The sequence below is a fragment of the Myotis brandtii genome, unplaced genomic scaffold, assembly GCF_000412655.1.
Source record: "Myotis brandtii unplaced genomic scaffold, ASM41265v1 scaffold482, whole genome shotgun sequence".
Taxonomy (NCBI): domain Eukaryota; kingdom Metazoa; phylum Chordata; class Mammalia; order Chiroptera; family Vespertilionidae; genus Myotis; species Myotis brandtii.
Genome location: NW_005368420.1, coordinates 227,841 through 239,861, shown reverse-complemented (window position 1 = coordinate 239,861; position 12,021 = coordinate 227,841). Strand labels below are relative to the sequence as shown.

General features: G+C 40.5%; 1 protein-coding gene across 2 annotated transcripts in view; it reads right to left on the bottom strand.

The window, feature by feature from the left end:
• Nucleotides 1-12,021, bottom strand: part of NAA25 (N(alpha)-acetyltransferase 25, NatB auxiliary subunit) — a 61,942-nt gene that overhangs the window by 26,633 nt on the left and 23,288 nt on the right. The window contains exons 8-13 of one of the 2 annotated variants that reach the window (XM_005876219.2): nt 10,071-10,182; nt 9,455-9,544; nt 8,274-8,443; nt 5,210-5,322; nt 1,950-2,157; nt 1,045-1,134 (exon numbers count right to left, since the gene is read on the bottom strand). In XM_005876219.2, coding sequence (XP_005876281.1) covers nt 1,045-1,134; nt 1,950-2,157; nt 5,210-5,322; nt 8,274-8,443; nt 9,455-9,544; nt 10,071-10,182 — 783 coding nt within the window. The remainder of the gene's footprint in view (nt 1-1,044; nt 1,135-1,949; nt 2,158-5,209; nt 5,323-8,273; nt 8,444-9,454; nt 9,545-10,070; nt 10,183-12,021) is intronic. The other variant, XM_014547736.1, reaches the window with a different exon arrangement.

Here is a 12,021-nt window from a genome sequence, read left to right as displayed (position 1 = left end):
GGCCTTTATCCTCAGGAAAATACGGCACCTCTGGAGAATTTTAAGCATGAGGATAACAGTAACAAAACTGAGTACTTTGTGAAATGATCCACGAGGGCAGGGGTTGTGTCTATCTTGCACACCACTCCCTCCCCAGCCCTTTGTTTCTTCTATAGTTTATTCTAGTAAATAACATGCAATAGTATCTGAAGTTATTTTTTCCTAAAAACTGCTAATAAGAGAAAATGTTAGGGGGAGGCAACCTAAAGAAAAGGCAATCTCAGACCAAGGTGGTTTGGCTCAGTGGATAGAGTGTTGGCCTGCGGACTGAAGGGTGCCCGGTTTGACTCCAGTTAAGGGCACATGCCCGGGTTACAGGCTTGATCGCCAGTAGGGGGCGTGCAGGAGGCAGCTGATCAATGAATCTCTCTCATCATTGATGTTTCTATCTTTCTCTCCCTCTCCCTTCCTCTCTGAAATCAATAAAAAATATATTAAAAAGAAAAAAGAAAAGGCAATCTCAATGCCATTCGCTGAATCATCCTTTACCATATATTATATTTTTGTCTTAAATGGGCTAACCAGAACTGTATTCCAAAAAGAGTGCATTTTCCTGTATATAATTTTTTTTACAAGAAAAAATGTCTTAATTTTTTATTACAATTAGGCAGAATATAAAAGCAAACTGGAAAGGAACTGATCATTTTGCTATATATAATTTTTTTAAGTGAGTAAAGGGGCTATTCCATTCCATGGGCCTATACATCCATCTCTAAATCAGTTTCTCTGTATTTTAATTATTGTAGCTTTGTAATAAGTTCTCTACAGTCATTACTCACTATTCATAAATATTTTTAAAAAGAACAGATATCCACTGATTTAAGATTTTCCTGATTGCAGGGAGGGAGATACGTGGAGACTTAGGTTCTTCTAGAAGCACCCTGGAGAAGGGCAAGAAAGAAAAATCTAAAAGCATAAATCAAATTCTTGGATTATGTAATTAGTCCATGGATTTATAGTCAATTAAAAAAAGAGTAGTATCAAAATGAAATGATTGCTCCTTACCTGTTTCTCTCCATATATCAATAAGCACATGGACAGCAAGGAGACAGTAATAGTCTGAAAACTGCAATTCGGTTTTCAAACAGGATTTCCCTACAGGGGGGGAAAAAATCATCTGTATTTAACATTATTTAACTATTACTGCTCCAAAGAAGTTTTTTAGAGCAGGAACAGTGATAAGAAGGAGAGGAGAGAGGTGGGAAAGGAAATAAGAAGAACAGGGTAAATATCGAAAGAAAATATAAGCCATGAACCAAAGGATTCAAATGATGAGACTAGACTCAGCTGGAACAGAAGGGTTCCAGAACAGAGATGGTATCCAAAATGGTCCAACAGGGAAAGCAGCAAGATTTGAAAGGCTTTAGGTGAAGCACAGAAGCCACGGCCATGTATAACTGAAGCCATGTTATGCTCATTACTTCACCTAAATTTTTAGAATGCTGTTAAAGAAATACTGATATCATCTAATCAGATATTTTATCACATATACCTAGCAATCTGAAGATCTTCTACTTCTAAATACCTCACAATTTACAACATTCCTTTTGTTCACTTATGTAGGCATATAAGCAGAAAACGTGACAATTATCATAAACTATGCAATTCATATGAGCCCGATGTGATAGCTCACCAGATCGGGAAGAATATGGACAATATAATTAGTTAAAACTCCAAGCTTGTTTAATACTATGTGCCGACTACACTTAAAGTTTTAAGAAATGAAATGTGGAAGAAAATAATAATAATAAAACTCCAAGTTTTAGAAAGGCTTTGCACTGCAGTGCGCATCAAAATATTCTCCTTGCCAATCTCATTAAAACAGGATGCTGTGATTCAAAACAAAACAAAACTAACTTCTAAGTCTTAGCATATCAGAGAACAACTGCACATTTTGAAAGGTTGCTCACCAAATTCTAGTCCATGCTGGTATCTTAACATCAGTTCTCGGACCACACTCAATTTCTGATTTTTATCCATCATGTGGTACAAGCCTAGTAACCTCGTCAGCTGCACCACACACAAATGCTGCTGCAGAGCTCTGATGTCAGCAGGCAGTGCCAGCTTATCCTCTGTTGGTGTCGACAAAGGAACAACTCCAAGTAACTGATTAATAAACTGCAGAGTGGAAAAAAAAAGGGACAGGTCTCAAAACAGATCTAGTTTTCAGTAGGCCATAATTAAAAAATACTGAAATGGTCTAGAAAAAGACGTCAATCAAGAAAAAATAAAAATTAAAAGCCTTTTACAATATCATTTTTTATTCACCAAACCATATTTTATTAAGATAGAGTAATGAAATAAAATATACATTGTTTTATTTGATATATTGATAATATTAATTATATTTTAAAGTTAAAGTCAATGTTTAATTTTATCAGGTATCTAAATAATTATATATTTAAATATAATGTACATACACCCCACACCTATAAAGTTATATACAGACTAGAGGCCTGGTACACGAATTCGTGCACGGGTAGGGTCCGGCCAGCCCGCCCTGATGGGGGCCCATCAGGCTGGGCAGCAGGGGAGAGAGGATGTGAGAGATTGGCCAGCCCTGCCCCTGATGGGGGAGGGCAATGGGGGGGGGGGTGATCGGGGGCGAGGCCAGCCAGGGAGAGGGGCCACAGGAGGTTGGGGGGGGCCAATCGGGGCCCCAATCAGGCTGGATGGCCACTGCAGTGCGCATCATAGCGACTGGTCATTCCAGTCATTCTGGTGTTTTGGTCGCTTGGCTTTTATCCTATATAATAAAGGTTAATATGCAAATAGACCAAACGGCAGAATGACCAGTAGCTATGACATGCACTGACCACCAGGGGGGTAGATGCTCAACACAGGACCTGCCCCTGGTAGTGTGCTCCCACAGGGGGAGCGCCACTCAGCCAGAAGCCAGAAGCCGGGCTCACAGCTGGCGAGCGCAGCAGGCAGTGGCGGGAGCCTCTCCTACCTCTCTGGCAGTGCTAAGGATGTCCGACTGCTGGCTTAGGCCCGCTCCCCACCAGCAGTTGGCCATCCCCTGAAGGCTCCCGGACTGCGAGAGGGCAAAGGCCAGGTTGAGGGGAACACCCCCCCCCCGCAAGAATTTCATGCACCAGGCCTCAGGTATATATAGATTATGTATGTATGTGAATATAATTATGAGCAATAAAAATGAATAAAATAATAAAATATATTACACATTCTAACAACTTTGACTATATGCTATTTTTTTTCTTCAATTAGAGGTTAGTCCCATTTTAAAAGAATTTGGCTCCTAATTCATTGGGACAACAGTTCTCAGTTTGAACCTTACAGGGCACTTTGCAATCCTTTTACAAACTGCTAAGCAGCAGAATCCCACATTTAAAAGGTTGTGGCAGCAAAATTACCCCTTTCAATGAAAAATTTACATAGAACTACACAACTCATTGCAGCAGCTTTAAATCCTTTGTATCACAGAACAATGACTGCTTTATCATTGCTAGTATTCCAGCATTTCTAGAGGGTTCCTCTTACTACATCACTATGATGAGATCCTGTGAGATGACCTAGGGCAGTGGTCGGCAAACTGCAGCTCGCAAGCCACATGCGGCTCTTTGGCCCCTTGAGTGTGGCTCTTCCACAAAATACCGACTTCTGCGCACGGGCCACGAAGTTTCAATTGCACTGTATGTGCGCACCCGCACATGGAATTTTGTGGAAGAGCCACACTCAAGGGGCCAAAGAGCCGCATGTGGCTCACGAGCCGCAGTTTGCCGACCACTGACCTAGGGTTTTCAAACATACCAGCAAAGCAGAGCGGCTGGTACCAGATTCATACTGGCAAACCTTTATGAATCTCAGTTGATGACAATATAAGTGTTCCTCTAATGCATCCCCATCATTTGATGCTTCAACTTACAAGATGGTAAGCACTATAAGACATGATCAGTTGTTCCCTAGCTTAGCCCTTAGCACATTGTAAGTGCTACAAACACTGAATGAATCTCTCCCACATGGTTTCATAGTCTGCTTACTAATAAATCCCTCCAGTAACATGAAATTCAAACACTATTTTTAGAGAATTCTGGCTACTAAAAAGATCTTTTTCTCACTAAATTCTGAATTCCCTGTAACAACTTGCTGACTGAGTGGAAGAGAGAGGTTTAGTACTGGTTCTCATCCCTTTCCTACAAGAGAGCTTTCAAATATGAGAAAGTAAGTAACGTGGAATACTATTCTGCAATAAAAAGGAATGAACTATTGATACATGTAACAAATGCATGAATCTCCAGGGTAACATGCTGAGAGAAAAAAGCCAATCTCAAAAGGTTATACATAATATGATTCCATTATATAAAATTCTTAAAATGACAAAATTGTAGAAATAGAAAACATCAGTTGTTGCCAGAGGGTAGGGGTGAGGAAAGGGGGAGGTGCAGGGAGGTGGCTGGGGGTAAAAAAGAGTAGCACATGGGATCCTAATAGTGAACTGCTCTGTATCTTGATGGTGGTGGTGGTCACATAATCCACATGTATTACATACTGCCCTAAGAACAAAAAAACAGCCCTAGCTGGTTTGGCTCAATGGATAGAGCGTTGGCCTGTGGACTGGTTTGCGGGCTCCATCCCCAGTAGGGGCATGCAGGAGGCAACCAATCAATGATTCTCTTTCATCATTGATGTTTCTATCTCTCTCTCCCCCTATCCTTCCTCTCTGAAATCAATAAAAATAAACAAAAAAATAAACAAACAAAAAAAAACCACACTCACAAATGAATGCATACAAAACTGGGGAAATTCAAATAAGGTCAGTGGATTGTATCAATATCAATTTCCTAATTATGCTATTATACTATAATTATGCACTATGTTAGCATTAGAGCAAAATGGGTGATGGGTATACAGTGTTCTCTGTATTATTTCTCTTATAACTGCATATAAATCTACAATTATCTCAAAAACACACACATAAAAACAAAAAAAGGAGAATCTAATTATCTACAAAGGGGTTATTCTCATTGTGGCTTAACTTATCAAGAAATCATGCCTTTAATCTGATAGCCCCTAGAAGTACTTGGCTTGATAGAGCAGTTATCTTGATATCTCATGTTCACCACTCTCTCACATTTTAGAAAGGAAACCCAAACACTTAACCTAGTTACAACAAATACAGGCACCCAAAAGAATTCCGAATAGTACTTACTTTTGTACACTGTGCAGCAGGCAAGAGATCAACAAACACCTTGAGGTCTGTAAAACAGCAAGGTTTATCCCCAAACTTCTTAAAATACTGAAACATTAATTCTTCTGGGTCACCTAAGAGAGAAAAATAAAAACCACCCAGTTATTCATGGACTGAAGCAATTTCTAATTTAAGTAAAGGTCTGATTTGAAAAATCCTTAAATTAAAATTTTGTTTGAATGCTTGAGTGAGAGTGAATGAGAATAACAATGAGGGCTGGAAGGCAGCTTGCGTAGTTAAAAATAAAAAAATACTTTTAAAAGGAGTAGAATCTTACATTCAGTTTACCTATTAATACACTTAGGAAATGTGAAGCTTTTCATTCAATTAAAATTTAAACAGTTAAAAAGTTTTCATCAAAGTTTAAAGAGTTAAGTTTACATGCAAACATTAAACAAACATGCTTCTCTACAACAGTTCCTGAACTACTGCAGTATCAAATAAATGTTCATTAAATGAAAGGTAATGTGGTTAATAGCCACACCAACAGAAGAGAAAATAAATGGGAAGAACCTCAGGCCAATAACTCCAGCAAGATCGCCCACTATTAAAAATTTAAACCTGGAAATGCAGAAAGCTACCAGTTCATTTTATTTTTTCCTCAAATTAAAAACAAAAAATAAAAATAAAATGTTCTCAAATTGAACGAGGTTTAAGAAGCAGAGATTCTAACCAAGGAGTTGTGTAAGATTTTAGGTCCCAGTTCCTATTCACATGTGTTTGGGAACAGAGGTCCCTCTAACCAATTTTCATAGGACTCTGTGATCCAAAAGAGACTGAAAATCACTCACTGGTCTGGTAAAAAAAAAAAAAAAAAGTTTTTTTAATTGTGGAGACTAGACAAATTCACTAATCTGTAAGATGTGGCTGGCAATAAGGAAGAGAAAGATAGAAGATAAATATATTAACTGTCAAAGCAAATCCAAAGACTTTTATATCCAGCTTTGTAGAGAAAACAATTATCTGGAATCTATTTTAATAATATCTTACTACAGGTCACTCGAAAATTTTCATTTGCAATTCTGGAACTAACATACACAGATTATTGAGGTAGACGCAAGAAAGAAGTTAACATGGAATTCAAAATTGATTGTGAGTAATCTATATAGGGAATGACAGAGAGAAGTTCACCGTTCATTTCAGAAGGAGCTACAAAGAACATTAATTAGATGATTAGGAGAGAGACCAAGATGGCGGCATAGGTAAACACCGCAGACTGCTGCCGCAAACAACCACTTCAAAAATACAACTAAAAGACGGAATGGACATCACCCAGAACCACAGGAAGGCTGGCTGAGGAGAGACTCTTCAACTAGAAGGAAAAATAACAGCACACCGAGGCTCAGAGGAGGCGCAGTGTGGAAAATACTCAGGTGCGGAGGTGCGCGTGCAAAGCGGGCTGGTGGCTGAGAGCGCGGTTGTCGTTTTCGGTCAGGGGGGAGTCTCAGACTCTGAGCTCCAGATACGGGCGAATCGCTGGGGACTCGGACTCAAACGGGAGAAGCGGGAGTGTCTGGCATCAGTTGGAAGGCAGCTTTCTCTCCGAGGTTTGCAGCGGTTCCTGGGGTTCTGAGAAGCAGAGCCTCTGGGAACGGGACTGAGGGCAGCCATAACCGCTCCCTCCGCCCGCCCTGTTGATCCGGTGCGCCCCGCCCCGCCCAAGCCCTGCGCAGAGCCATTTGCCGGATCGCCTCAGGCAAAGGCTAGATTAGCACCTCCCTAGAGGACAGCTTTCACACAGCTGATTCTCACAGCCAGTCGGCCTGGTGGTCAAATCCCTCTAGTTTTAACTACAACAATCAAGGCTTAACTAGAACAAGACTGGGCACAAAGACCACAAGGGGGTGCACCAAGAAAGCATAAAAAATGCGGAGACAAAAAAACATGACAGAAAGGGAGGATATAGAGCTAAAAAACGCAATTTTGAGGGCTTGCAATAAACTTTTGGAGAGCCTCACGAAAACTAATGAGACCCTCGATGCTATGATAAAGAAACAACTAGAAATTAAGCATACACGGACTGAAATAAAGAATATTATACAGACACCCAACAGCAGACCAGAGGAGCGCAAGAATCAAGTCAAAGATTTGAAATGCGAAGAAGCAAAAAACACCCAACCGGAAAAGCAAAATGAAAAAAGATTCCGAAAATATGAAGATAGATGATTAAAATGAACAAAGATATTCTAGGACAGGTTTTAGGTATTAGAAGTGATCATCATCCCAGGACAACTGGTCCCTAAAAAAAATCCCTCTTAAAGTTTATAAACTTCCACTGAGAACAAAATTTCCATAACAATAAATGGAGGGAAAAGCTTTCTTTGGAGCTTAAAAAATGAAATTGAAAAATGTTAAAAGCTTATTATCTTAAACATAACAAAATTTAGGGCATTATTATTATAAGCTAACACTTAGTATTAACAAAGAATTACTGGTTTGGGGGAGAAGGAATGCCATTTTTCCAACAAAATTATAAACTAACACAATATGACACCCTTCACTTCTTGTGCAATAAGCTAAAACATTCATTTTATAAAAACATCTAAATGCTTCATCAAAGTTCCTGAAGGCTTCTCTGAATGCTTCACTATCCAAATACTAATTTTCTCCCATGTCATTATCCTTATAAACTTTATCTTCGTTAATTGCCCTAACTCTGCTAGACAGTCTTTCATCAATGTAAGAGCTGGGAGCAGATTTTCAATAAAACTTTCATCCACTTCAAGAAATTCTGAAACTTTTATGAAACTGGCTATTTTACTTTGAAATTGATTTTGATATTATTGTTGGATCAGCAAAAAGAAAAAGAAAATGTCTGACAAAGACTCTGATGGATAAGAGAGAGATCGAGGGCTAATTTTATAAGTGATCCATTCATTAGTAATTATTTTCAGGTTATGGAGACATTTGCTTCCTACACAGGACTCTGTTATTGTAGGCTTCAGATAAATGAATACTGCACTTGGGTATTAAGGGCTTCCCTGTACTGTCTCCAGGATTCCCAAGTATCACTACAGTTTCTTACCCAGTTTGTACTCATCATTAAAACCTTGACGTCGTAAACGTCTAATCAGCTCCAGTTTAGCTAGATGTGGTCCTCGAAGATGACGAGAACTTTTAGATTCTTCTGTTATCCGATCTTCTATAAACTTCACAGCTTCTTCTGCAGAATAATGTACTTCTCCTTCTAAAGAGCTGGGTATAAACACACGAAAAAGGTATTTTGTGCCTCTACTGTCCATTCCAAAAGTTAAAGTGAAACTGATTTGAAGAAACAAATAAAAAAATAAGATAAAGCATTTTGATAATTATAAAACAACTAGAGGCCCGGTGCACGAATTTGTGCATGGGTGGGGTCTGGCTGGCCCGCCTCGATAGGGGCCAATGGGATGGGCTGGTTGGGGGAAGGGGACGTGGGAGGTTGGCTGGCCGGCCCCACCCCTAATGGGGGGGGGGCTGATCAGAGGGCCAATCAGTACAGGGCCGGCCAGGGGGAGGGGCTCTGGGCAGTTGGCAGGGCAACCCCCACTCCCTGGTTGTACTTGGGTCAAACTCGGGGTTGAGGGGACAATTTGCATATTATCCTTTTATTATATAGAATACAAATGGAATAAAAGAGCTGTAAGCATATTCTGGCAGATAACATGGACTATGATTACTCCCAATTGTGGCATTTGATTACTGCTGAGTGATTAACCAACTCTACCTCTTTAAAAAAAAAAAAAAAAAAAAAAAAAAAGGAACTTTTTTTGCAATAAGTTTTACTTTAGCCCTAGCTGGTTTGGCTCAGTGGATAGAGCTGAGGCCTGTGGGCTGAAGGGTCCTGGGTTCGATTCCAGTAAAGAGCATATGCCCAGGTTGTGAGCTCAATCCCCAATAGGGAACATGCAGGAGGCAGCTGATCAATGATTCTCTCTCATCATTGATGTTTCTATCTCTCCCTCTCCTTCCCTCTCTGAAATCAATTAAAAAATTTTTTAAAAACTTTTTTTTACTTTATAATTTTACAAAATGGAAAAAAAAATCCGACTTTGCAAGTGATAAAATTATTAAGACAAGAAAAGAGAATTCAATTAGGCTTACAATGAAATTTTTTTGCTACAATATATTTAAAAATGCCATTGTAAAATAAAAGAAAAAAATAGCAAAACAAAGCAACAACAACAAAAACAGTGCCACTGTAATTCAGGAAAGAAGACAACTTACTGTTCACCTTCAGCAGGAGGAGTCCAGGCCTCTTCAATCAGTCGAAAGACAGAATCGAAATAAGTCAGATAGAATTGCCAGTCATCTGAGCTAAAAATCAGATTGAATGGTACACACAGGATTAAAAACAAGTTATGACAAATCTGCGTTAGGAACCATGATATTCAACTTATTTCTAAGTTATACTTTAGTTCTTACTAGTAGCCTACCCTTCCCTCTGGGTTTCCCCTACAGCCCCCAAATCACAGCACTCTAGAGGCGTTTTAAAAGTAAAAAACTTTTAAGATACTACTCTTTCCTTCAATAAAATGACCAGATCTAGAAAATTAATATTCTTAACAGAAAACTCCCCACATTAGCACTTCCTAAATGGGGGAGAGGGGAAGGTTAGGCTAATATTGAATATTAAATTTGACAAATGATTTTCAGTGTTCATTTTAAAGACCTAATAACTCTTTACTGAAAGATGGTTCATCAAAAACTTTTTTTTAAATTTTAAAGTTTTCAGGACACACTTTATGCCCAAAAATCTCAAAAGACATAGACAAAACACATCAATAATGACACCTGAAAACCCCATCCTAGTCATATAGTCCAAAAAGAAGCATCTACTCACTTTTTCAATAAGAGGCGCCGGGAAAGGGCGTTGCACTCTGGCCACCTGCTCAGCTTCTTGTACATAGCCATGCATTTATTTTCCCGACTCTGAATCTCACTAGTCAACTTCTCTACAATTAAAAGTTATAATAGTTGATAAGCTGGTTTCATTTTAGCTCAGAAACCAAAATAAAGTCCAAACACAAAAAGGAAAATAGCACATGTTCCCTCTCTCAGAAAACGGAGCCACCATTAGATACAAACTACTATCTTATTAAAAAAAACTAGAGGCCCAGTGCACAAAAATTTGTGCATTCGAGGAGTCCCTCAACCCGGCCTGTGTCCTCTCGCAGTCTGGGAACCCTCAGGGAATGTCCAACTGATGGCTTAGGCCCGCACCACTCGGGGAGCAGGCCTAAGCCCGCAGGCGGACATCCTTAGCGCTGCCATGGAGGCAGGAGAGGCTCCCGCCACCACCCCTGCGCTCGCCAACTGTGAGCCTGGCTTCTGGATGAGCGGAGCTCCCCCTGTGGGAGCACACTGACCAACAGGGGGCAGCTCCTGCATTGAGCGTCTGCCCACCCTGGTGGTCAGTGCACATCATAGAGACCGGTCATTCCGCCATTCAGTCAATTTGCATATTAGCTTTTTATTATACAGGCTATTTTACTGAAGAGAAAAAAAGTACATTTCTGATAGTAAACTTTTACAATATTTTTTTTTCTGTAAAAGACAAGGATCCAAAAAGATAGATGACAGATAGATAGATAGATAGATAGATAGATATAAAAGACAGGATCCAGAATGTATTGAGTTGAGGCTCTAGTATGTGGGATACACATATAAAGCCCCAATAGAATCTCGGAACTGGTATATTTAGTCCATAGACAGATTTCCCATCCATACAGTTCCAAAACATTGAATAAGCTTAGACTGGAATGGGATGAGCAAGGTGACAGAGATGTCAGGAGAAAGATAAAAAAAATGAACAGAGATGAATCAAACTCTTTCCCAACAGCTGAAAGGAGGAAAACTACGACTATATTTCTGACCAAATTAAATTTGCCCTGTCCTTTTCTAACAGATTAGCAGATTAAGGATACTGACAATTACATTATGAATTTCCTATAGTCTAAATTTAAACTACACGCAGAAATACAATCTAGATGAGTAGAAACAGAAAGGCTGACTTGTACCCATCTGCAAGGAGGCTGAAGGTAAGAGAGTAAGTAATGTTAAACACACACACACACACACACACACACACACACACAAACTCCTGCTACATCCTATCTAATAAAAGAGAAACATGGTAATTAGCGTACGACCGCTACCCTTCCCATTGGCTAATCAGCATATCCTTATGCAAATTAACTGTCAGCCAAGATGGCGGCCAGCAGCCATGCACTGAAGCGAGCAGGGAGGCTTGCTTGCTTCAGTGACTGCGGACTCCAACGTTCCCCGCCTGATTTGCCGGCCTCTCAGCTGCAACTCTAAGCAACTATGTTGCAAATATAGAAGCTAAACAAAACCCCAGAAACCGGCTTTCAGTCAGCCGGGCTTCAGCCAGCCGGACCACAACATTGTATCAAATACAGAAGGTAAAGGCCAGAAACCTGCTTTCAGCAGCAAGGCCTCAGAGCTAAGGCTGGCCCAGAATAAAAAGAAAAAAAGGAGCAGTTGGGAGCTTCAGTCACCGGCCAGCCTGAAAACGGCCCTCAGCCCCTTAGCCAGACTGGCCAGGCACCCCAGTGGGGACCCCCACCCTGATCCAGGACACCCTTCAGGGCAAACCAGCCGGCCCCCACCCGTGCACCAGGCCTCTATTCTATATAGTAAAAGGGTAATATGCCTCCCAGCACCGGGATCAGCGGAGCCGCGAGGCCTCCCGGCACCGGGATCAGCGTGACAGGGGGCAGCGCCCAAACCCCCTGATCGCCCTACGGCTCTGTGTGTGACAGGGTGCGGCG